Source organism: Antennarius striatus, chromosome 20 (assembly GCF_040054535.1).
Source record: "Antennarius striatus isolate MH-2024 chromosome 20, ASM4005453v1, whole genome shotgun sequence".
Lineage (NCBI taxonomy): Eukaryota > Metazoa > Chordata > Actinopteri > Lophiiformes > Antennariidae > Antennarius > Antennarius striatus.
This window is the reverse complement of record NC_090795.1, coordinates 13,678,834-13,702,042: the sequence shown is the minus strand read 5'-3', so window position 1 is coordinate 13,702,042 and position 23,209 is coordinate 13,678,834. Positions and strand designations below refer to the sequence as shown.

At 40.0% G+C, this 23,209-nt stretch overlaps 2 protein-coding genes and 1 pseudogene across 6 annotated transcripts in view; all 3 read right to left on the bottom strand.

Moving 5' to 3' along the window:
• Positions 1 to 436: 436 nt before the first annotated feature.
• LOC137614262 (cytochrome P450 2F2-like) lies at positions 437 to 8,306 on the bottom strand (annotated as a pseudogene).
• Positions 8,307 to 9,463: 1,157 nt separating this feature from the next.
• gjd4 (gap junction protein delta 4) lies at positions 9,464 to 12,497 on the bottom strand. The gene is made up of 2 exons (XM_068304374.1): positions 12,434 to 12,497; positions 9,464 to 12,330 (listed from the first exon to the last, which is right to left on the bottom strand). Exons 1-2 carry the CDS (start codon positions 12,495 to 12,497, stop codon positions 11,156 to 11,158), a joined length of 1,239 nt encoding a protein of 412 aa, XP_068160475.1. The 3' UTR covers positions 9,464 to 11,155.
• Positions 12,498 to 15,854: 3,357 nt separating this feature from the next.
• ccny (cyclin Y) overlaps positions 15,855 to 23,209 on the bottom strand; it is a 33,019-nt gene continuing 25,664 nt past the window's right edge. For 4 of the 5 annotated variants that reach the window (XM_068343946.1, XM_068343945.1, XM_068343947.1 and 1 more), the window contains 3 exons: positions 21,549 to 21,715; positions 19,732 to 19,894; positions 15,855 to 19,477 (listed from right to left, as the gene is read on the bottom strand). In XM_068343946.1, coding sequence (XP_068200047.1) covers positions 19,361 to 19,477; positions 19,732 to 19,894; positions 21,549 to 21,715 — 447 coding nt within the window. In that variant the 3' untranslated portion in view covers positions 15,855 to 19,360. The remainder of the gene's footprint in view (positions 19,478 to 19,731; positions 19,895 to 21,548; positions 21,716 to 23,209) is intronic. The other variant, XR_011039041.1, reaches the window with a different exon arrangement.

Genomic DNA, 23,209 nt, shown 5'->3' with positions numbered 1-23,209 from the left:
GACCTCCTGCTCAGGCATGTTATTCAAATCTTTCCTTCCAGTGCACTTCTGCTGCCTTTTTCAATCCAAAACTCCCACCCCCTGCCACATAAACGCACAAACGTATACACACACACACAAACATGGAACACTGTGTTCCTTCGGTCCTCCCTGAATGACTGACATGTTACACAAATGAAACTTTCTTTCATCTGAAGTGCTTACTCTTTTCACAGAGTCACTTTCTTTCTCTCTTTGTATGAACCCTCTGCACCACAAATCCTGCACCTACACTCCACATTAAACATGAGGGTAATGTTGTGGCTTTCATAATAAATAAATATTGCACAGAACAATCAGATGATAAGCAATCAGTGAGAGTTGCACTTGAAAGTATTGTTGCAGTGTATTACAAAACAACTTGATTCTTTTTTCTGTACCTTAATTGTAGTGGGTGTTCAATACGTTGCTTTAATCAAGGGAAATGAAATCTGACCATTTGTGATTTAGCATATTCTTATATTTATGTAGAGGATCAACAGCTCATCTTATTTAGCATGACGCAAAACGACAGCATGAGAATTGACAAAATAGCAACATCTTTGTTATTTGACATGATTCACAAAGAATAAACAGTGGCAAAGCGTAATAAATGTCTCTGTATGTAATATATATCAAAATAGAATTTATTACAGTAGTCTTTCATATTGTTTTATATTATTGTTAATGTTATTATTGTTGTTGGTGGTAGTGGCAATAGTACCACCAGCAGTGGTCTTAGTCCCATGCTTTTGAATGTTTGTAGGCCACGGCTGAATCTTAGATGCATTATCTGAGTTTGTTCGCTTGAGGGCGCCATTAACTAGATTTTTTTTTTAAGGTGATCGAAAATATGTTATTTGAAAATATGTCATTTATTATTTTCACACAATGTAACTATAAGCTTCCCTTTCAAGTAAATTTGCGGATGTGTCCAAACTCAAACTCATGCTACAAAATATTTGTCCTGTGTAATCAAAGACTATCTACTGCTTGAGGCGCTGGATCTTCATGCGATAAGACTGGGGAGACTGGCTAACACCAAAGACGGGGGTGTAGTCTGGTTCTCCTGCATCTTCAGGCCAGATAAACCTGAACTTCCTCAGCAGATTCCCCATGACGAGGAAAATCTCCATGCGAGCCAGACCCTCTCCGAGACACACACGAGAACCTGAGATACATATGTAATCAACAGTCAGGAGTGTTCCTCATGATAGAACATTAAACACCGTGGCATGTTCTCATACCTGCAGAGAAAGGCATGAAGGCCTCAGGCTTCACGAACTCTCCCTGTTCATTCAGGAAGTTGTCTGGGTTGAATTCATGAGGGAATTTCCACTGTCCCTTCTCATTCAGCACGGAGTCCAAGTTCTGGATAACCATTGTACCCTGAGCAGAAACAGACCCCAGGTATAACTTTGATTGTGTGTTTGTTTATTTGTTTGTTTGCTTATATTGATATGATTTCAATACATGTTAAAAGAAAATTACATTTCTGTTATCAACATGAAACATTTTTGATAACCAAATCTTGCTTTAATTCTAGTCACCAAGTGATCTTTTTTCTTCTGGTTGTTGATTCTTAGTTGCTGACTCATATTTTCCTCAAATTTCTTGTTCTTTTAAATGTTCTTCCCTTTCTGCCAGAAAGTACAATTATTTCCTGAAAACTTGATATGGTTTAATATAGTAAATATGGAAAAAGATAAATGAACTTAAAGATACATTTTAGACATATAGGTAGTACTCAACCTAAAAAAACACCATTGGTTCCAAGAGGTTGTTTGTAAGCTGAATAGTTTGTGTTTATTTATCAAATGCCAATTAATAGTTGCTATTGGAGGTCATTTAATGCCATTACTACTCTAAATAATAATCTATTAGTCCCTTAGACTTAACAGAAACGATAACAGGACATAAAAACAATACATAATGAAATAAAATACAGGTACAGGTCGTTTCAAATTAAGTGGTTTTTGATTATAAGACGCTTTAAGAAAAATACAATAAAATTGAAGTTTACATCATTTCAACATCATTTCACTTGATTTTAAGTCTACCTGCCACCAATATTGGACTTTAAAATCACTGGAAAATCATTAAAAATACATAATTTAATGTTACTGTATGTATTACTGTAACATTACTGCATTTAATCATATTAAAATATACACATACCGTTCCAATACCTACGGTTAAGCGTCATTCATAATTCACCCTTTTGTTCTGACTTCAGATTATTTTATGGTAAACTTTTGCTTCTTATAATTTAATCCTTGAGGAGGAGAAGAAGAAAAGACTTCAAAGAACTCTTGACCAGTTTCTTTAAGCGCATCCAACAACAACCAAGGTCAGCTGTTGTCGGTGAGAGGCAAAGCTGTCATCAGAGAGATGGTTACCACTATGACTATCTTCACCAGCCTATGTTGAATTATCCATGATAAACAGTAAAGTATCCAAGCTACGAAGTCTGACGCTCTGAGATGCTCACAGGGAGATGTTCAAGAACAAGATGGGGGAGATGATTGTTGGAGAAGCATGAACGCAGAAGTGCTGCCCCCGCGGGGGTTGTGGCAGGAAGGGTAAATGCAGGGCAACTGTCGCACATGGTCGCGTGCTTTTGTTCGTATCTCCAAATGTTTGTAAGTTGAATGTTTGTATCTTGAGGACTACCTGTATTTCCAGAGAGAAATCTAGAGTCATATTGACCTAATCAATTATACACATGTAAGCACCTAATATTTTCCAATGTCAATGGGATACAAAATCAGGCTTCATTTTTTTGCTTTCGTTGTGGTTTTGTTTGCGACACTGCAGGTCAATAATGGAAAGTAAACTTTTAAAACAATGACTAAAGGAAACCTTCTATCTTACTTTGGGCACAAAATATCCACTGAGCTGTGTGTTCCGTGTTGTACAGTGGAAAACACTGAGAGGGATGGTGTTGGCTCTCCTTTGGACTTCATGGATCACAGCCTGGAATTCAAGAAATACACACTGGCTCTATAAGAAAGTTTTAAATCTGGTTTTGCCACAGCAGAAAAATCAATGAATGTGTAAGACTTTCATTTGTTGTTAACACAACAGTCCACACCACACACACAGGAACACGTTTAAAAAGCAATGAGTGATCCACAGTGTCCATTGGACCTGCATGTACCTGCAAGTAAGGCATGTTGTGTCTGTCATCATAACAGACATGGTCCTTCTTTTCCAGCACCAGGTCTATCTCCTGCTGACATCGCTCTGCCAGCGGCGATATAAATATTAAAGTACATTTTAGTGAAATGAGCAGAGCAAGGCATTTGAAGAACGACAGACTGAATGTAAGGGGTTGACACACCTTGTACCTGTGGGTAGGTCATGAGGTAGAGGAAGCCGGTGAGCAGGGTGTTGGATGTAGTGTCAGTCCCAGCAAAGTGTAGGTCCAGAATGAGCATAGCGAGTGCATCCTCACAAAATGACGAACCATCACCCTTTCTCTGTAAAGAGAAAAATTTATTCAATTTTTTTCCCCAATTATCTTTATATAATTTACATAACATTGTTTTCTTGACACTCACCTTTTCAATTTCATCTAGATAACAGTCAAGGAAATCTCGTGGTTGACCAGGGACCCTAGTCTGTTTGTGCTCAACAATGTGATGATTTACAAGTTTCTTACAAACCTAAGGAAAAATAAAAGGACATACAGGGACACACATCATTGTAATCTTTCTTATAGCCCTATGGGCTACATTAGACAATGATGACTCCAAGTGAAACCTAAAGACAATGAAGCATGGTTGTAATGTTTTGAGGGAGAAATGAGAGGTAGAGACACTCACCTCAAGGTTGCGAAAGGCCTTCATGAAGGGCAATGGCAATTTCCGAATAAAAGGGAAGAAGTCATACAGCTGGAAGGGAAAATCTGATTTCTATTTTGGTTTCTTGATCTGGTGCAACAAAAAATATGATTTTACTTTGGAAACAACATGGAGAGGCTGGTTTTACTCTGCACACGTGCAGCATTCAGGATAATATTAAACTTTGTATTTCTTAACATGGGAAAAACTAGAAAACGTGACCTCACATGAGCTCATACAGTATTTCCCAAATGTAATATTCGATGTGCCTTGAATGCAACAAATAAGATCAGATTAACCTCTGATTGCAAACAGTCGTTTAAGTTTTAAAGAAGATCTGAAGTCTTTAAATTTTATTTTTGTGAGGTCTGTTGCTGATATATATTTCAGTCAAGAATGTCTGTGTACTTTTGTTTGCATTTGTGTGATATTTTATTTCTATCTCATTTATTCTGATGGCAAAGTACCTGATTTTATGCTGTTACCTACTCACCATAGCCCAGGGCCCATTAGCTATCTTGCCATTTTCTTTAAAGCACTGAATGACCACCTTGATGAAGTTGTCGTCGTAGTCAAAGCGTGTTCCAAGCAGAATCTGGCAGATGATGTTGGACGCCGCATTATGAAACATGACTTGAGGATCTAAAGTTGTACCTGTGATGGATGTCAAGTAAAAAATGGCTCAACCAAAGACCACATAACATTAGGTACTGTAGTGTGACAGATCTGGTGAGTAACAACATGCCAATGCTCTTTTCCAAAGTTTCCATTGTGTACTGTATCTCTCCCAGAATCCTTTGCTCCATGGACTGCTTCCCCAGACCAAAATTCCTCAAGGTCATCAGAGCAAAGCGACGATGCTCCTTCTATCTAGGGCCATAATCTGCCATAACCATTCCTAAAGCAGATGAGGACATGGGCATACTGTAACTATAGAGAATTCTATTACCAGACTTAAAGTACAGCTTTGATGTATTTCACTGTTGGGCTATAATACAGTACAGTATATACAGCTTTATGGCAGCTATTCTGCTACATATGTCAAGTTTGATGGAAAATACTGCACTTTTTAGTCCACTATATGTATTGTACCAATTTAGTGACAAGCTAATAGCTGATTAGCTCATTCAAAGTCAAAGACAACTTTATTGTCAAATATACCTTGTATGCACGACATACAGCACAGATGAAATTACAGTCCTCTCAGAACCACAGGCAGTAAAAAAAACCACAAAAGAACCACACTAGCGGGAGAGAGAGGAGCCGCTGAGTGTGCACACGCTGCCATTCTATCCAATCCCAAATAGGTTTGTTGCGGTAAAACCCAAAAGAACCAAACAGAACCCAACAGAACCCTCCAGAGCACGCATAAGCGACAGTGGCAGGGAAACACTCCCTCATTGAGGAAGAAACTCCGGGCAGGTCCCAGACTCTGGAGGGCGGTCATCCACATTGACCAGCTGGGTGGGAAAGGAAATATACTGGGGAGAGACACAGGGCAAGGAAAAGAGAGACAAAGAGAGAGTAACAGATGGGCCAGATAGAATTTCTAGTCCAAATTGTGCTGTAGTTGCTGAAGTGGGGCGGGATTTCCAGGCCTTTAGATTTCCTGTCTTCCATAATTGTTCCCCACCTGTCAAGCAGTAGCACAAAGACAGCGGCAGTATCTTGCATGGAAAAAGCCTCCCACTCCCTAATAATACTCATTTCCGGTTTGATCTTCCATCAATTAGCTTCCATAACAGGGACTTTACAAAAATTATCAGAGTAGAAGTGGGGGTTAATGATTTTTAGCTTTACTCTCAATGAAAGAAAGCCGATTACAGTATATTCTGCACTATAAGAAGCACTGGATTATAAGGCGCACCTTTAATGAATTGTTATTTTATAATTTATTCTGTATATAATGCGCACCGGATTATAAGGCGCATATTACAAAAAAATGTAAAGTAGATTTAAAAAACTAGTGGCTGTAGTTGCGCTATCCGTCCACTAGCCAGAGCATTCATGACTGTGAGTGCCTTTAGTCAGCTGTGGCCCTATTGTTATTTCAGTGAAGCCATTCTGAGCCTCATCAAGGAAACTTGATCACTTGATCACTTTGCCATCTTAGAAAGAAGTCAACACGCATATTAAAAAACCTGACATGAAAAACTGGTTAAATTCATCATGAGTGGACCACTCAGTTCGAACAGAGCGGATTATTTCCTGATCTGAAGTTTGAGGCAGATTTTTAAGCTCCAACATTCGTCTTCATTAATTAAATATTGTTTCGATCGGTAGTCCAGTCGGAGGTGAGGTGCAGCTATTTGCTGCTGTGTGTCCTCAACAATTTTTAAACTACTTTTTAATGCCAGGCTGCTAATTTACTGGCAAATTTGACTCTGTTTTACTCTTAGAACTGACTTTAACGTCTGTGTCTCACCGCCATGAATCTCACAGCATGTCGCTGCAGACAGAATACACAAGCCTGAATGCGCCCCTCCCGAGCAATCAACTACATTTGTAAATCAATGCAGCACACCAGACACCTTTGTCTAGCAGTGACTCTGCTCTTGAAATTTCAGAAAAGGCTGAAAGTTCAGCTTTGAGGGTCTTTCATTCACCTTTATGCCAGTTTCTCCGTATGTTTCCACAGACTAATAGAATGGACCGTCACTAGAATCCAGATGACAGCACAATGGCATTTTTTAGACCAATTAATTTTAAAGTGGGTTATTTCCGGCACCACAGTGGTTGGGAAATACTGAGATCAGTCAGTCAGTCAAACTTTATTAACAGAATTGTTGAAAGTTCCTTATGTTTTGCTACGTTCTGTGACGGATTTTGGCTAACGCATACAACGTACATTGTGTAGGGCCCCCACCTAACGAAAAGGCCCCCCAACGTCGCTTACAAGTAACAGAACATCAGTCCCAGCGTCGCATCCTGTAGCGACGAGCAGCTCTGTTGAAAGTACCAAGACAAATTTCAAATTTTCTCCGGAGCCCTCGGCAGGGCTCCAGAGGTGAGCTGACACCTCCCACTGTCAGCTAACCTCTGGGTGTTTTTTGGGCGGGAGTGGGAATCGACCACAAATCTCAGAACATTGGACGACCCGCTCTACCGCCCGCTTTGTCTCAGTGGTAGAGCGGGCAATATTATATTCTTTTTAATCAATGTCGTACAGCTGTCAGACGTCCAACTACACTGTATTCAAAACGTTTAGCCCCAAACTGATCTGTGGTCCTGAATTTTAGGACCACAGTCTAAAAGTCACTCACATCATCTCTATTGAGAGCAGGCTGTTTCTGTGCCTACAACTTTAAATGCTAATGAGCTCCATCTGTCAACGCCTTCCTTGCCTGTTACATGCCCCTCTCAGGGAGAGGATGTGGTCAACGGTAGCATGGGCTAATGTTTATAGACAACGTTGTTGACGTCATAAAAAATGAAATGCAGCCAGTGTCTGTACTTTTCATCTTCTTCTGGGACAGAGTAGTATCTGTTGTGTTGATTTGTAGAAAACAACAACTGGACAACTTGTGTGTCGATCTCTGAGTGAAGACATTGTACCACACACCTGAACACGCTAAACTTCACCTTCGAGGATGAACGCCCCCTTATATGGGAAGATGGGTGTGTTCTCGTGCAGATGGGGTGGGGCTATGCAAATCACCCCTTTTGTTACCTCCTGACGGGAGCTGATTTTTGATCAGTGTGTTTGAGAACTGTTTCATGAGTTTGTGGCTGAACAGTCGATACAGGACCTGTTTGTTTTCCCATGTTCTAGGTGTTGGTAAAGTTAGAGAGGACCACTACATACACTGTATGTAGAGACCAGAAAAAATATACTTTTATTTATATGATCCTTTTCAGTTTGCAGTTGCAATACTCACCAAACATTAACCAAGACTGTGGTAGAATGACTATGTCTATGAAACCCCATTGCCGTCTTACCTTCACCGGCGAAGTCAGAGAGAAAAATATCCTGCGGTCTTCCGGCAAAATCAGCAGCCTTTGTTATCATGGCCTCCTTCATGGCCTGCAGTCCATTGATGACAACAACTGGTTTTGGTCCAATGAAGAGGCTGTAGGTGCTTCCATAGCGCTTCCTCAACTAGAGAAGAGTATGGTCAGGAGCTCTTAAAATGATTATGAATCATTGCCAAACGCAAGCAGTGTCTAACAGTAGGTAAGTAAGTACAGCAGCCACTCACATTGTTAACATGACTAACCCCTAAGTCCCATTTTGGGGTGGTACTTACTCGCTCCAGATCCCTAATGGGGTTGTCTATGCTGAGGTTCAACAGGTTCCCTAGTACGGGTAGCGCAGGAGGTCCAGGGGGAAAGTTTTGGGGTCTCCGACATTTCAGACAGAGGACAAAGAAGGAAAAACAGATACACAATAGGACAAGAGGAAGAACCATAGTGGAATGGGCTGGATGAAGACAGGAGCCTGGATCTGCACTTTATAACTTGTTACATAAGTCCAAGTCCTGCCTCTGCTCAAATAGGGTCGGACTGCAAAAACTACAGTGTGCGTACACGCTATTGGTTATGAGTATCTGCATTCCATGTAACGTGCAGAAACCTGCAAAAACTATGAAAGCTGCCGTAATCTTTACTTTTACTGTTTTACCGCGTCATAGAGTGATGTAATTGTTGCGTAATAAGACTAAATATGAAATAAAGGGAACACACAATCAAAGCATTTGCCAGCCTTGCAAACATGGAACTCAAACCCCTCCGAACAAAATGTGTATTTCAAATTACCGAACACATTTGCCATATTTGCAACTGAAAATATGCTTTTTAGCTGAATATTATGCAATACGTTTGCTTTGTCAACAGAGGGGGCAGTCATCAGGATCCAGCAACACCTTTGACCCACAAGCCAGACAATTGGCTCAAGATGAGACATTTATGACTCATCTTCAGTTTTGTCTTCAAAAAATCAATGGATGGATGCTATACAAAGTCTGTTTTCGGCAGATGAAGCAGGAATTCACTTCCTCATTGTAATGTTTAGACACTTGTGAAGTTGAGAGAGAGAGAGAGAGAGAGAGAGAGAGAGAGAGAGAGAGAGAGAGAGAGAGAGAAAATTGGGGATCTCATGTTGGATAGGTCCTTGTTCTAGAACTGATTTTTTAATATCTCCCACAGATTAATACATTCCTCTCTACCAACCAAGTTGGTTGAGATGGGAAAGAACTCTTTCTCAACAGAGCTAATAAGTGCCACTTGAATATTGTATAGAAAATACGAGGCACAGAAAAGAAATCCTCTAAGATGTCTTGACTAGATTTGCTTTTTTGTTATGGGATTTATTGGAAAAAGAACTAGAATGTGTGTGTGTGTGTGTGTGTGTGTGTGTGTGTGTGTGTGTGTGTGTGTGTGTGTGTGTGTGTGTGTGTGTGCGTGCGTGCGTGTTTGTGTGTGTGTGTCATGTGTAATAGAAATAGTATGTAGAGAAAGAAATAATCATACATCAGTTGTTGTCTTCAAAGCCCAATTTTACATTTCATATGGTATTGACTTTAATATCGAGCAACATTTTATATTTTAAAAGATTTCAGGTTACAGTACTGGTGAGGCAACTGCTGCAAAATGGACTGGAACAAATAATGATGGTTGCAGTAAAGTGCATTAATATGACATTTAGTGTCAATGTAGTTTCAGTAATACATCCATAGTCATAATTGAACAAGGAAAGGTGAAATTCACTGAAATACTTAAGAGATGGAACAAATAAAGCAAAGTACATTTACACATATATTTGTATGAAAATGCACCAAAATGTATGTAATATTGTTTTGGGAGATATTAATGAAATATTGATTTTAATATAAATGACAACCAGGCAGTCAGATTACAACATTGATTATTCATTGTTTTACATGTATTTCAACAAACACAGCTCTTGACGACATATATAACTTAAAAAGTCACTTTGTCATATAATTACTCACTGGTAATTATATGAACAATTACCGGAGAGTATTTACAAATATGTACTTCAGCTTGAACTTCTTACACTAAACCCTGGGTGTACTAAGGACGTTCAGTACCATTCAACCTGCTGTGATCTCACTGAATACCCAGTGGTCCACCTCATGACAGTCAGAACACAACATGCAGTAGGTGGGTGAGATGTGAGGCTGAGAGCTTTTGTTGTCTCCTTCAAAGAGACCACAAGAGGAGGAAGATCAAGAGCTATCTGTTTACACTGAGACCAGCCCCTCAGCTATTGAGAAGCACATGCAACTGTGATGTGGCTGATTTGCTGTGGGAGTATCATCACAACCTGAAGGTAATCGGTAAATTTCTAGCAAATGGACCAGAACATCTTGAAATATGTCAGATTCAGGCTACATTCTGTGGCAGCTCCAGGATAAATATCATGTATGACTTGTTTGAATGGTAGCTGCTATCTGATCCATATGAATCTCAGCTATGATCAAGGTGAAACCAAAGCCAAAGCAAAGAAAAAGCAGATATCCTGGAGGGCAACAAGCAACCCAGCCCAGGGATCCGTTGTGGTCTATTTGTAGTGGCAGTATACATTAAGATTTGTATTCCTCTTAAGCTCCACGAGGCCTGAAAATAGAGTGACAATCTATCTTCATAAATACGAAGTCTCTATTGGGCGGAGAGATAATTACTTTCTGAGGAGTATCTTATTCCATTATATGTGCTTGATAAATGCCACCTTGACCAAAGTTTTGTCTTTCATTTCAGGCCTGACCCTCTTAATCCAAAAGGTCAGGGCCTGTGGGCATCCATGTCTTTTAACACTAGCCACACAAACTTAAAAGAGGACTGCATGCTATCATATAGACAAACTGGTGGGAGGTGGGGGTTGTGTATGTAGGACAGGCCTGTCTTTGTAAAGAGACAGTGAGTTCAGAAAGGTGGGGGTAAAGTCAACAAGGGAAGAAACAGGTGTACCGTACTCTTTTAGATTTTCTCAAGGTTATGGGTCTTCAAGGACGCTTAAGGCATTGAACTGCCATGCCATTCTTTACTTGTTTTGTTAGGAGAGGTGACATTCATGACTTGAATTCTGGTTGCTATGTGCCACTCATCTCCACAAACGTAACATGATCTGATGTCATTATAAAAATCACAGTGGCTTTGATAATGCGTCATGAGTCTACGATGTCCAATGAACACATTGCCATTTCAGATTCCCCTCAAATGACAGAGCCGGCTGTATTGTTCATTACAAGCCTTGGGGAATATTGTCTGGCTATATGAGACGTTTGTGTTCAACAAACAGGCTGGAAATAAAGCAATCCAAATTTTCCAAGTCAAACCCATTCTGATTTCTTCTCTTGCCCATCATCATTTGTTTGTAGCACTGCATTGGTACCCAGTTCAACCAGCGTATATTGGCCTTCCCTTTTGTTACAGACTGCTGTTGCAACAGAAACATCCCCAATGGACCTGGCTGACCCACTAAGGGTTGACCGGAGATCCCGTCTTGGCGGAGGTGGCGGTTTGAGTCCACTTCTTTTGCTAACACGAATAGATCTTGGAGTTCCCGCCAGCTCAGGTGGGTACAGAGCCACTTCACTGCCATTCCTTTCTGGAGCTTCCTCTTGGGAAATAGAGTAGCCATTATTCCCATTGGTGTTGCATCCTTGAGGTCCCAGTGAAGAGGGAAGAGTGGAGTGCTCAGAAGAACCTTTGCTGCCTTGTCTCTTCCGGAAACTTCCTCTCTGACCATCCTCCCTCTCTAGATCTTTAGTCACAGAGGCATTTGGCTCTATTGCTCCTGAGGCTCCTTCTTCTGAAAGGAAACACTGCTGTTCCTCGTAAATCTTCTCAATCAATGTCTTCATCCTGCTCTTCTGAATTACAGACTGCTTGATGGTGCAGATGAAATCCAACACATTTAGGAAAAGTGACAGAGCAGCCACCCCAAGCATGAAGTTGAGCATCATTGTCTTTTCTGTGGGCCTGGAGATGTAGCAGTCCACCTGGGTAGTGCAGGGTGGCTGCTGGCACAGGAACCTCCTTGGGATGTAGAAACCAAATAGGTAGTAGTGCGCTGCCCCGAATCCTGCCTCCAGGAATGTTCTGAACACCAGATGGAGGAAGTAAACTCCGGTGAAGCACTGGGCCCATCCAATCCTTTCCAGCCTCTTGTTCACAGACATCTTGTTGAACTGCTCCAGAGGACTCTTGACAAGTGATGAGGCTTTGACTTGACCAGGGAAGTTTGGGTCCACTGTGAAACCATTTGAGATTTTATGGATCACGTAGATAATAAAGATGATGTAGGGTAGACATAAAGTGGTGAGCTGCACCAACCAGAAGCGAAACAGAGAGATGGGAGAAAACAGATCGTAGCACACGTTGGCACAGCCGGGCTGAATAGTGTTACAAACAAATCTCTCTTGCTCATCCTGGAAGAGAGGATAGCCAGCAAAGAGGAGGATCAGGATACGGAGGAAGATCATCACAATGAGCCAAACCTTCCCTGAAAAAATAAATATTGGTGTTGACTTGAAGACCTTGCAGTAAAAAAAAAATTTGATATAGAAGTTCCTGTTGATCAGGAACCAGAAAATGAGTCAACTCACCCATAAAAGTGATGCTGTGATTGATAGAAATAAAGATGGTGTCAGAGACACTTGACTCCACCATTCTTCCTGCACTCGAAGCTTTCCAAAATCTTAGAGTCTTTAAGCTTCCAGCAACCTCTCCTCTGCCCTGTCTTCTAAAGGGCAAAGTGACTTCCAGGAGCACAGGAACCTCCAGGTTGATAGATATCAAGTTCCCCTGGTGGTTAGAATCTTTCTTCTCTACTATATTCTAGGTTCTGTTTGGCAAAATTCAATATGATCCATTAGAGTCAGCCAAGGTTCTAGTTCTCTGACGAAAACCATGCAGCTCACCTCTTCCAATGTCCCCTGCAGACAACTGTCTGTCCTCAGACAACAGAAGACAGGAGTGAGTCCCATTGTGGGTCTATTCTTAACACACTCTCAAAGGCACGTCCCCATCGTGGCATTGCAAAGATATTTTGGTGCTGCTGGTCGTCTTTACAGGAGGGTAACAAGCCTCCTGGCTTACTCACTCTAAATTGCTGTATTAAGTTCTCAAGCACAATATTGAGCATGTTCAAAACGGCTGCTTCATAATCAAACAAGCATCTCATACTGCATCTTACAGTAATAAATCAAGTTTACATGCAGACATGCAAAAAGCATGGTTTGTCCCTTGTGAAATAGAAGATGTAACTGTATGTTCCCACAACCAATGACGATGTATGAAATGTTATTGCAAATGGATGTAATATAGAACTATTCAATCATTTCTACAAAAGCCAAAACAAATTAATGCTATAATTATAAAACCAGGATTATGCACACTTTAATATAACAAGAAATATATTCCTAATACAAAGTTGTATTAGGAATACAACTTTGTTTTCCAGCATGGAAAAGGTCTCTGGTGGGACGCATGGCTAAAGCTGGATTTGGCTTATAATCACTACAGATCAATAGTTATTAGCACCTCCATATGGGATCACAGTAAGAATCTCACAAGGCTAGAGTGTATATACTGTATATACTGTATGTATATATATACACACTCACACACACAGAGTATATACTGAGTGTATATATCTCTTCCCACCTATATACTGTATATATACAGTATCTCTCTTCCCAAGCTCACTTGAAAACCTCACACTATCATGCTTCCGTCGTCTACCCGGAAGTTAAGGCTAATTTTCAGTATGTTTGTGTGTGTATATATCAACTACTGTACTTTTAAAAGCCAAGTTATGGACAGTCAGATTTCTTTTTTACTGACTGACGAAACAATATTTCTCCAGTAATTATGACCTCCAAACACATCCTCTGATTTCACAGAATAAAAAAAGTATTATTGTAGTGGTATGCATGTAACTTCAGTAGCATTATTGGATCTCCCACTGAGGTAATTTGATATACTGTCCAGCTGATGTAATCTATTAATGATCATTAAGGATGAACCAATAACTTTCTTAAGCGAGAGTTGGCCAGTGTGTTCTTTTAGTAAAGACACCCCAATATGCCGACAACACATCATGGGAGACATCAAGTCAGGCATTTTAACTCATGTTGGAACTTTGTTTGCTGCTTGACACAAAAGGAAAACCTGCAGGGTTCTCATCTTCTGACTGATCAGAATAAAGATAGGTTTATCTCTTGGTGCAGTCAGTTTTTCTTTACATAGAATTAGCAGATATTTAACATTGTTTGAAATGGTAAGAAAATACAGTATAGAAATTATTTATCTTGTCCGCTTGTAATTTTGTGGGGAAAATTTTTTCTCAAATTTTACCCTCAAAGGAGGGTAAAGTTCTATCACAGAACAGCACAGACCCCAAAACACTGAAAATGAGAGTCCACATATAGCACAACATTGTAAAATGTTATTTGGCAATGTCATTTTTCCCACTAGTATTGTGCAGTCTTATTAGTGATACAACAAATACTTTTCAAGTTGTGTTTTTAAATGTATTATTATGGACTTAGTGTTCTATGTGACATTAGTCAGCTAGAGAATTGGACATGTAATTTGCTGAAGATTCATACTTTATAGGACATTTCTTTGTTCAGTGTGTAGTAATGGAGTAACTGATATGCAGATATGGAGTCATTGTTAAAGAAAGTCAGAATAAAACCATCAACGTCTAAAGCAGGGCTGTGTCTTTGAGACGGCTCGTAATGTTAAGTCTTTTATCAATCCAATCCAATCCAATCTTTATTTGTTGAGCACTTTACCACAACCGCAGTCGACCAAAGTGCTGTACAGGCAAATAAATAAAAAAGAACAAACATTATAAAAGACAGAATGGCTCAAATATTATAAGTAAAATTAATCGATTAAAAAAATAAAATATGGATAAAAGCAAAAGCATATAATCAGAGCAATAAAAAATACGATAAAATAAAATCCAGTGAATACTTTCATGTTTGAAGCTCTGTTGGTTGAATTTTCCCTCAGACAGCTGACCCCATTCAGACGTTATTAATCATGGAGATAGCTTGAAAGCAAGATCATGTTGTGTTGCCTGTTGCTGGTATCAGTGTCAAACATTCCTACACAACTTCAGGGTCAACAACATGCATCACAGGGCTTGAGGGTGAGTGTAATGACCCTTTGTTTCTCTATAATGTCCGATGGGAAAAAATATAATACATCGGGATAGTAAAGGCTTTTGGACATCAGGAATCCGATTTATACTCACTTCAATGCCTCTGGGATGTTATGCTACAGACATGATATAATCATTATAAGGCTGCAATACACATATTTACAAGAACATGTCAGTTTGGTTTGTAGAGACAATCCAACAGAGAATGATCACTATATTTCAGTGACACTGTCGAGTTCTATTCCTCAAGTCTTAAGTCATTACATGCATTTGAACTTTTCCATCAACAGAAAAGTTAGTAAAAAGGTGTCCAACATCTGATGGTGAAAACCAAATCAAAGCCAAAAAGAACACAAATAATAAACGTATTTCGAATAAAAGATCATTTCAAGTAGTACAAAGAATTTAGTCCCTATTAAATGAAAACCACATTGCATCGATAGAGAACAAAGCTGTATTTTTCTTAAAATTCCTTTAAAGGAAATGGAGTGAGGATGAGAGATTGTAAGACGTGGTGTGCGTTAAAACAATAAATATGTTTTGACATTTCAGTTTGTGGATCTGTGTCGTCTTTCAGTAAGTTGTGGTAGATGTAGCACATACAGAACATCGTTCTCTCAAAAGCTACAGCACCTCTTCATTGCATTACGCTGACCTTTATCATCATTATCAGAGCAGCGACTGAAATATAAACCAGGGCTATTATAGAATTCTAAATGAGAAGAATATAATTTTTGTGTTACCTCAGTTATAGCGCAAATCGAAATATTGACATAGCACTCAAGACACCATGATGTCTGCATTGTCAGCTTTTGGCAATTGATGGATTTAAAGAAAAAACATAGACTTGGTTTATTGCAAGGATTTTAAGTTTATTCTTGCACAGGATTTCTAAACACTGCTTCATTAGAGAAAGAGTGGGAGCAGTTCTATAAATCATAGCCAAAGTCACACAGAGAAAAATGTTTGGCGAACTGAGAGCAGGAACAGGACTCTGAAAATAGAAGATGCGCTGATTTTTAATAGAATACAGTCAAACTTCTCGATCAATCAATGAAAAATCAACAGTCACAGCTACAGCACTTGTGTGATGGACTATTTTAGGAATTTGATTTGAATTATTTTTAAAAATGTTACAACAAAAATCATTTTGTTATGTCCTCCAGCAACACTCTAACACCGAATGTTTGAATTTCAAAGTATTTCAATGACTGCCCTGTAAAGGGTGAGTTTGAATTATCATGATCTCACATGATCAATTAATCAACTTTATTTGTAGAGCGCTTTTCCTGCTAGGACATGCAACACAAAGTGCTTTACAGAATTAAAAGCAATTAATACAATGAATGAAATCCATAAAATGCCAAAGAGAAAGAAAAAAATAAAAGTAGAGACTATGCAGAGGTAGAGTTCAGTGCACAAGGCTATGACACACACCTACCTATCTGATAGGACGCCACACAGCCAGCGTATTTACTGTCAGGCTCAAAGGTTACATTAACTACATGGCACTGACGTTCACCTGTGGCTCCAGAGAACAGCAGACCGGGGCTGTATGTATACACACACACACACATAATAAATAGGATATACAATCTTTGAATTGAGCAACTCCAGTAACTTTCCTATAAAGACACACTTAAGTTTTCACTCACTCGTGCAAAAACAACTGCCCATCCAAGTCGCAACACCTTTTCATTTACTTCACATCTTCAGCACCTTGGTGTAAATCTGTTCCCAAAACACACCTCTGGGTCGGCACTGGAAATGTAACCGACCGTCTAATTCTATGAACAACAGGACGGAAATCGAAGGAATAAAATTCATAAATAACCAAACAGATTGATGGTGACACACATCACAATTTAATCTGGACTTTAATCCAACATTTTTGTGTCCTCGTCCAAGATGCAGGTTAATTATAAACTCCACGGCCTGTTTGCCTGATGCACGGGAGGAAAATGTTAGTCCTGTTGATCATAAGGCAAACATCGAAGATCATAAAGCTGTTATTAAGGAAATATTTCACACTTTAATCAACCCATTGCAGAATGAAACCCAGACAGAGAAAACCTGTATTATATTCTTGCATTATTTTCTTCTGAATATTTGTCAAGCAAACGAAATGATTCGTTCAATTTCAATTATCTCCAGTAAACACCAGATTCTATGGAGCCCAAAAAATGACAACATGTAAAAAAAGGTTTTTTTATTAAGTCAAAGTTTTGACTGATACATCAATTAATTCAATGTTAGTTAAATAATAATAAATATAAAACAATCAGTTGGTAAAATGTATCAATCCTTTACCACAAATCAGTTGATCATTAAAACTTATCAACACCTTTTTTGTTTCTTTCTTACTGGTCTTAACACAGATTTAATCTTTTTTTTTTGTTTTTTTGCGGATCTTTCCCAAATGTGCAGCAGATGTGATGATGCTGGCTCATACAATTCACTACCCCAGCTTTGCTGCCAATAGGTTTTAAACACTGGCTGTGTTGCTGCCATGCAAAAAAAGTCCTGAGATGCAATGTTTAGAAATGTGTTTTATTATAAGATATATAAGAGTTTAGTTTTAATTGTCTTTATTAAAAGATTAATGGGTAAGAAAAACTGTTAAGAGGTGGAAGAAAAACCATGAAGCTTTTTACACAAGCTGAATTATACAGAAAACAATACTCTTGACTGATGTATTCACTTAGTGTGTTTTCACCTTTTATTACATTTTGTCAGTTGGGGGTTTCCATAAAAAAAACGAGCATTATCACTTAAACACACATGAATCTGGCAATGCTTCCACACAGTCATATTAATTGTCTTGTATTATCTAATAATTATATGTAACACAAAAAAAAGTCATTTTCTGCAGTGTGACAACATCGTAACAACAAAACAGACAGAGTGGTGTCTCCCATTTAAGTCTTAATACTTCACTTGATTTGTCATAGGAGCAAGAAAGCAAACATATTTACCCTCTCCCTCTTGTACAGTAAAAATGGATCCAATATAAATACTCTAACATCATTCTGGTTTTCTACAGTATGATATCCATCTACAGATTTTGCACACTGGTGCTGTATTTACACTGTACAGAGACAATTTAGCAAAATGTATACAATCGAACATTTCTCGCAGTGTTTGAATCGTCACTTAATGCTCTTTCGTTCATTTCTTTCCTCCTTAAAACAACCCTGAAGAATGTTGCCTCTAATGGGTTCTAGATGCCAGAATTCCATTTGTGCTGTTTCTCTGTCAGCTGGAAGAACTGTACAAAATGTTAAAGGAAAAAAATACTCCAGTTATTTGTTCTATTCCTCCAGAGGAAAGGGGAAAAGTGTTAAATATGCTTATTACAGGCACCACAGGTCAGGAAGATGGCAGTGAATTTAGTACGTCATCAGCTCTACAGTATGTCTCAAATATGACAGAGTAGTGGGCCACTGCCGCCCAGGCAGTCGTCTCCCAGGTATACGTGCTTCATCACATTGCATCACAACAGAAAAGCGATGCAGGGATATTGCTTTAAGTGACAGCAGCTGAATTCCTGGTGCTGCCACAGTGACCTGAAGCTAAACACTGATTTGCCTTTTCGACATTAGCGTTATGAATATTAGCCCCAACTGCCTGGCTATGATGCAAATGAATGGAGGGCGAATGATATGTAGTCCAGTCAAATACATGAGCCAGATGCAAAGAGGGGATGTACACGATTGTCCTGTGTGCTGCTCGCTGACGTTATTGAAGGACTGGAATAAAAAACTAATTAAAAAAGAAACAGATTAACAAAAACATAAAGAATTGAGCATGTTAGAAGTTTTAAAACATGCCTGTAAGCTGTCAAAACAAATACTATCACCTAATACTTCGGCTCAGACACTGAAGTAGAGAACTACTGTAAATTAAAAGGAATGTCCACAGCCTCCCTCAGTCAACCAGGCTAGCCTCAGAGGGAATCATGGAATGCTGCTGCAGTCCTCATCCACTTCTTCTTCTCTTCTATTCCCGCCTTCATTTTGTCGTCAGATCGGCGCATTTCTTTTCTTTATCATTCATTATCATTCACTTTTACACTCAGTTTGGTCCAGCTCAGCTCTGTTTGGTTCAGTACAGTCAGCCAGTGGGTTTCTTTTATGTACAACGACTAGAAGGGGCGACTGTGTGTTAGAGATTGTCTGTGTGTGTGTGTGTGCGTGTGTGTGTGCGCGCGCATGTGTGCGTGCGTGCGTGTACGTGTGTGTGTTCCAGACAGATCCATTGACCAACAGGTCTGCTGTCCACCTGCTGTGGCTGCTTACCATCCAGAAATACCGTGCAGTGCATCTGACAGTCTATCCGGCGCTGCAGACGGCCAGTGTTAGGAGATGATGGCTGGACACCACCGCACCACCGTCAGGTTGTCTGCACTCACCGACCGCTTCTTGGCTTGTTTCCTCAAGTCCTTGTATTTGTCATCACACAACCGTGAGATGGCCTGAAGTCAGAGGAGGAGGATTATTAAAAGAAATTAATAATTGCATAAAAACATCATCCACATCTTCTTCTTTTCCTTTCGGCTTTTCCCTTCAGGGGTCGCCACAGCGAATCAGTTGCCTGCATCTAACCCTCATCCACATCTATGGTATGTTTTTCCAGTAGAAACTTACCTGTATGATCAGACTCAGCAATCAGTGGGATCAATAAATTGCACTTGTTATTGCTTTCATGTGAGAAGAAGTTGGACCTCACCTCTAGTTTCTGGGCCTTGTCCCGGCTGAGGGGTTCTAGGGGGAAGCTGAGGTTGTTGGCCTCGGCCAGAGAGCGCAGGTCAAAGTAATACTTGGCGTAGACGCTGGACGGCACGTTGATGTTGAACTGAAGCAGCTCTAGGAACTGACGCTCCAGTTCGTTCCTTTTTAGAGACACAGAGAAGATGAGTAACTACATGCACAAAGCTGACCTGGTTGAGACTGAAGTGAAGTTTGTTTTGTTGCGTCTATAAATAAAAAGGCTGAAGATGAAGTGAGACTGCAGAGAATTTTAATGCTCATGAGACTATCCTAGAAATCCCATCATCACACACACACACACACAGACTGTGTGTCTTCTCATTAACGCACACTACCCAAATCCCTCAGAGCAGACACAGAGAAACCTTTCCTCATCTTGGAAATAAGATATATTTGAATATGAAAAGCAAAACAGAAAATTAATCCCAAATCCTTAAAATACTGTTGCCTTGCAGGCCCTTGTGTTGCATCCCTGCCAGCTGCCTTCATCTGTTCATCTTCATCCATCACTGATTCATTTTGCACTGTAACCTGCACAAGAAGCATCTCTTCTTCCTTCGTCTTTTTACCCCCACCCACACACACTCACAGGCATGCAGCAAGAGACGAGCTATATTTAGTCTGCTGTAGCTAAACTCTGCCTAATAATGCTGCTTCTTTTTAATCTTGCCTTGGCACTGTTCTCATCTATTTCTTGGGTTTCTCTGGTCCTCAGAATTCTTACCAGAGATTTCAGCAGGTATTTCAGTTACGTTCTAGTCTGTCACGAATTGGGAAGGGGAATCTAGTTGTGTATTTTCAGGAGAATAGATAGAAAACACAGCTAGATTGGATATTCTGAAGCAATCTTTGTGTAAGAATCACTTTCTGCTAAATTGCCATATGGAAGTATAGCAGAAGCTCGTGTCTGGCTCTTCTCGCTGGAGAGTCTGAAACAGGTGGATAACAGTCACTGCCCCATAAAATATGAGCCCTAGGATGGAAATATGAACCATTGGTGACACGTCTGCAGCACTGTGTTCTCTAGAATAAGATGGATTCCTGTGGCGTTACAACAAGATGCTTTTTCTCTGTCCCACACACACACTACCGGTGTGACTGACGATCATACAGTCAATATGTGAATACAGAAACTTCAAGGTTAATCCCTGCAAATAATATCCTGTTTCATTAGGAACAGTAGAATCCATCCATCTCTAATAAACCAGCTATTGTTTGAGCTTGTCGACATTATAGTGTAGATTTAGGTCATTCCCTCATTGGGAAATCATGAACAATAACTGAGAATAAAATATATTTTTGTGTGGTTTTAGGAGGCATCATGAATACATTTCACTCGAACAACGAATAAGGACTACAATACCAATCAAACCAGGAGCCACAAGAAAAGACGCCACTCTGAACATATCCAGAACACAAATTATACCTCTTCAATAATGCTCAGAGTCAGAAGCTAAATGGGGCGAAGACAAGCTCAGTAGTTAAGAAGTATGGCTAATAACTAAGACTAACACTATCTGATCAGTGAGATCTGGAAAGGAAATAAATTGGGCATTGACTAAAACTATTGTTTTCCTCAAAAACTGTCCGGGCTGCAAGCTGGTCTGTTTCATTTGAGAAAAAAAAAACATTTCTTTAATGCTTACAGGAGGTTCTATATTATTATTCATATGCTTCTATGAAGATAATACAAGTATTTATCAGGTCTGACCTGATCCTACGGAACCTACTGGTGTCGCTTCATTACATCTACAGTATGTGTGTCCAGCCACTCACATGTCCTCCACAGTGATGTCTTTGAGTATTTGGCAGTAGTCGACGTTCCAGACCGCCTGGTCGTCCCACACCTTAGATGCCAGGAGGATGGCTCCCAACACGATTCTCTTCCAGTTGGCAGGGCAAATGTCGATCTCAGCGTAGGTCAGGAGTCTCTCTAAATACACCTTAGACAAAGACATGTTACATGTGAGACCTCTGTGTCCTTCCAGAACATGAGCACAACACAAACTGGCACTGATGGCACTTTATTCTATTTTATACTCTTTGTACTTTAGTATATGTCCCATTGTTGTTATATATGTGTCGTAGGGACGGCAGTGGCGGCCCTGTATACAATATGGCGGTAGAGCGGGCAGTAGAGCGGGTCGTCAAATTTTCCAAGATCAGCAGTTTGATTCCTGCTCCCACTCAAAAAAACACCCAGAGTTGCTCATTTGGGTGATCCACATCGGGGCTTCCCACCACTCTACCTCTCCTGCATGCATACAGGCCCCCTGTGTGTGATTGTGTGTTCAGGGCCTGTACACACTAATATATGCATGATTCAACTAGAATGTTCCACTAAATTCTCTTTGGGGATTAAAATCAGTATATAAAATAAAAATTAAAAAAAAAACCCAACGATGTCTGTTAGTGTAGTGTTTATCTAGTATTTATTATTTATGTCTGAGCAGTGGATATGTGAAATTTCCTCAGGGATTAATAATCAATCAATCAATATACTGATGTTTCATCTGTTTCACCAGAATGTTTTCCCAGCGGTTTCTGTTTTTAATCAGCCTCTTCTCTCCCCGTCTACATTCAGCTGCAGAGTTAGTTTGCTGCCTACTATTTTTCACTCTCCTGCCAACCCCCCCCCCCCCCCCCCCCAGGTAACATCACAATAACGAGATGTCAGAACCAGATGGAATCCGGCTTCCTCGTTGCTTGCTCATTAAAATCTATGCGTGGATGGAAACACTCCACCTCTCTCTGCATTTTCATTTCCCTCTTCCACTCACAACAATTCCCACAGTCTGCAGCCCACGGGGCAGGAGCTTTGTCTGACCGATCACCGCTTTGTAATACAGTCCACTGAATTTTTATTCTTTGTCAAACATCAATGCTGCAGTGATCTGCTGCATGGAGGCAGCTTCACGTCGAGCTTGCAGACGAATGCTACCACACATCAGAGTTTTCTGATGAAATCTGATTTTGAAACTGCTCCACACTCAAAAAAACTGCAAACAGAATCCCCACCTTATGGTTGTCTGTTTCTGGTCCATAGTCAGGTTATGATTTAAGTCGAAATCAAATATATACTGCAGGCTCAACAGAATACAGTTCAGCGTTGGGAGCATAAAGCATAGATAGAGTACAGTAGTAAAAGCAGATCTACCAAGGCAGATTCTGTAGTGGCATTTTTAGTGCATTTATGCATAATAACTACACTATTTATTAAAAACTAATGAATGATCCTAGAAAACTGGCAAAGCAGAAGGCCACCTATTCATGCAACATGAAAATGTAGCTCCTGGTTCAGACAAGCAGTCAACAGGCTGGAAGAGGGGAGAAACGATCACACTCTGCTGCCTGACTTATCTCCTTCCCTCCTAAAGCTAACAAGCCATGCTGGGTTGGGTTTTGTGCCTGCAGGCGGTGCTAACCTAGCTTTTGTG

Bases quoted from the DNA above. Each gene is read 5' to 3' on its own strand.
- gjd4 (XM_068304374.1), bottom strand. From the start codon at position 12,497: ATGGTGGAGTCAAGTGTCTCTGACACCATCTTTATTTCTATCAATCAC. The intron at 12,331-12,433 runs GTGAGTTGACTC...TTATTTTTTCAG, and splicing joins TCACAGCATCACTTTTATGG to GGAAGGTTTGGCTCATTGTG.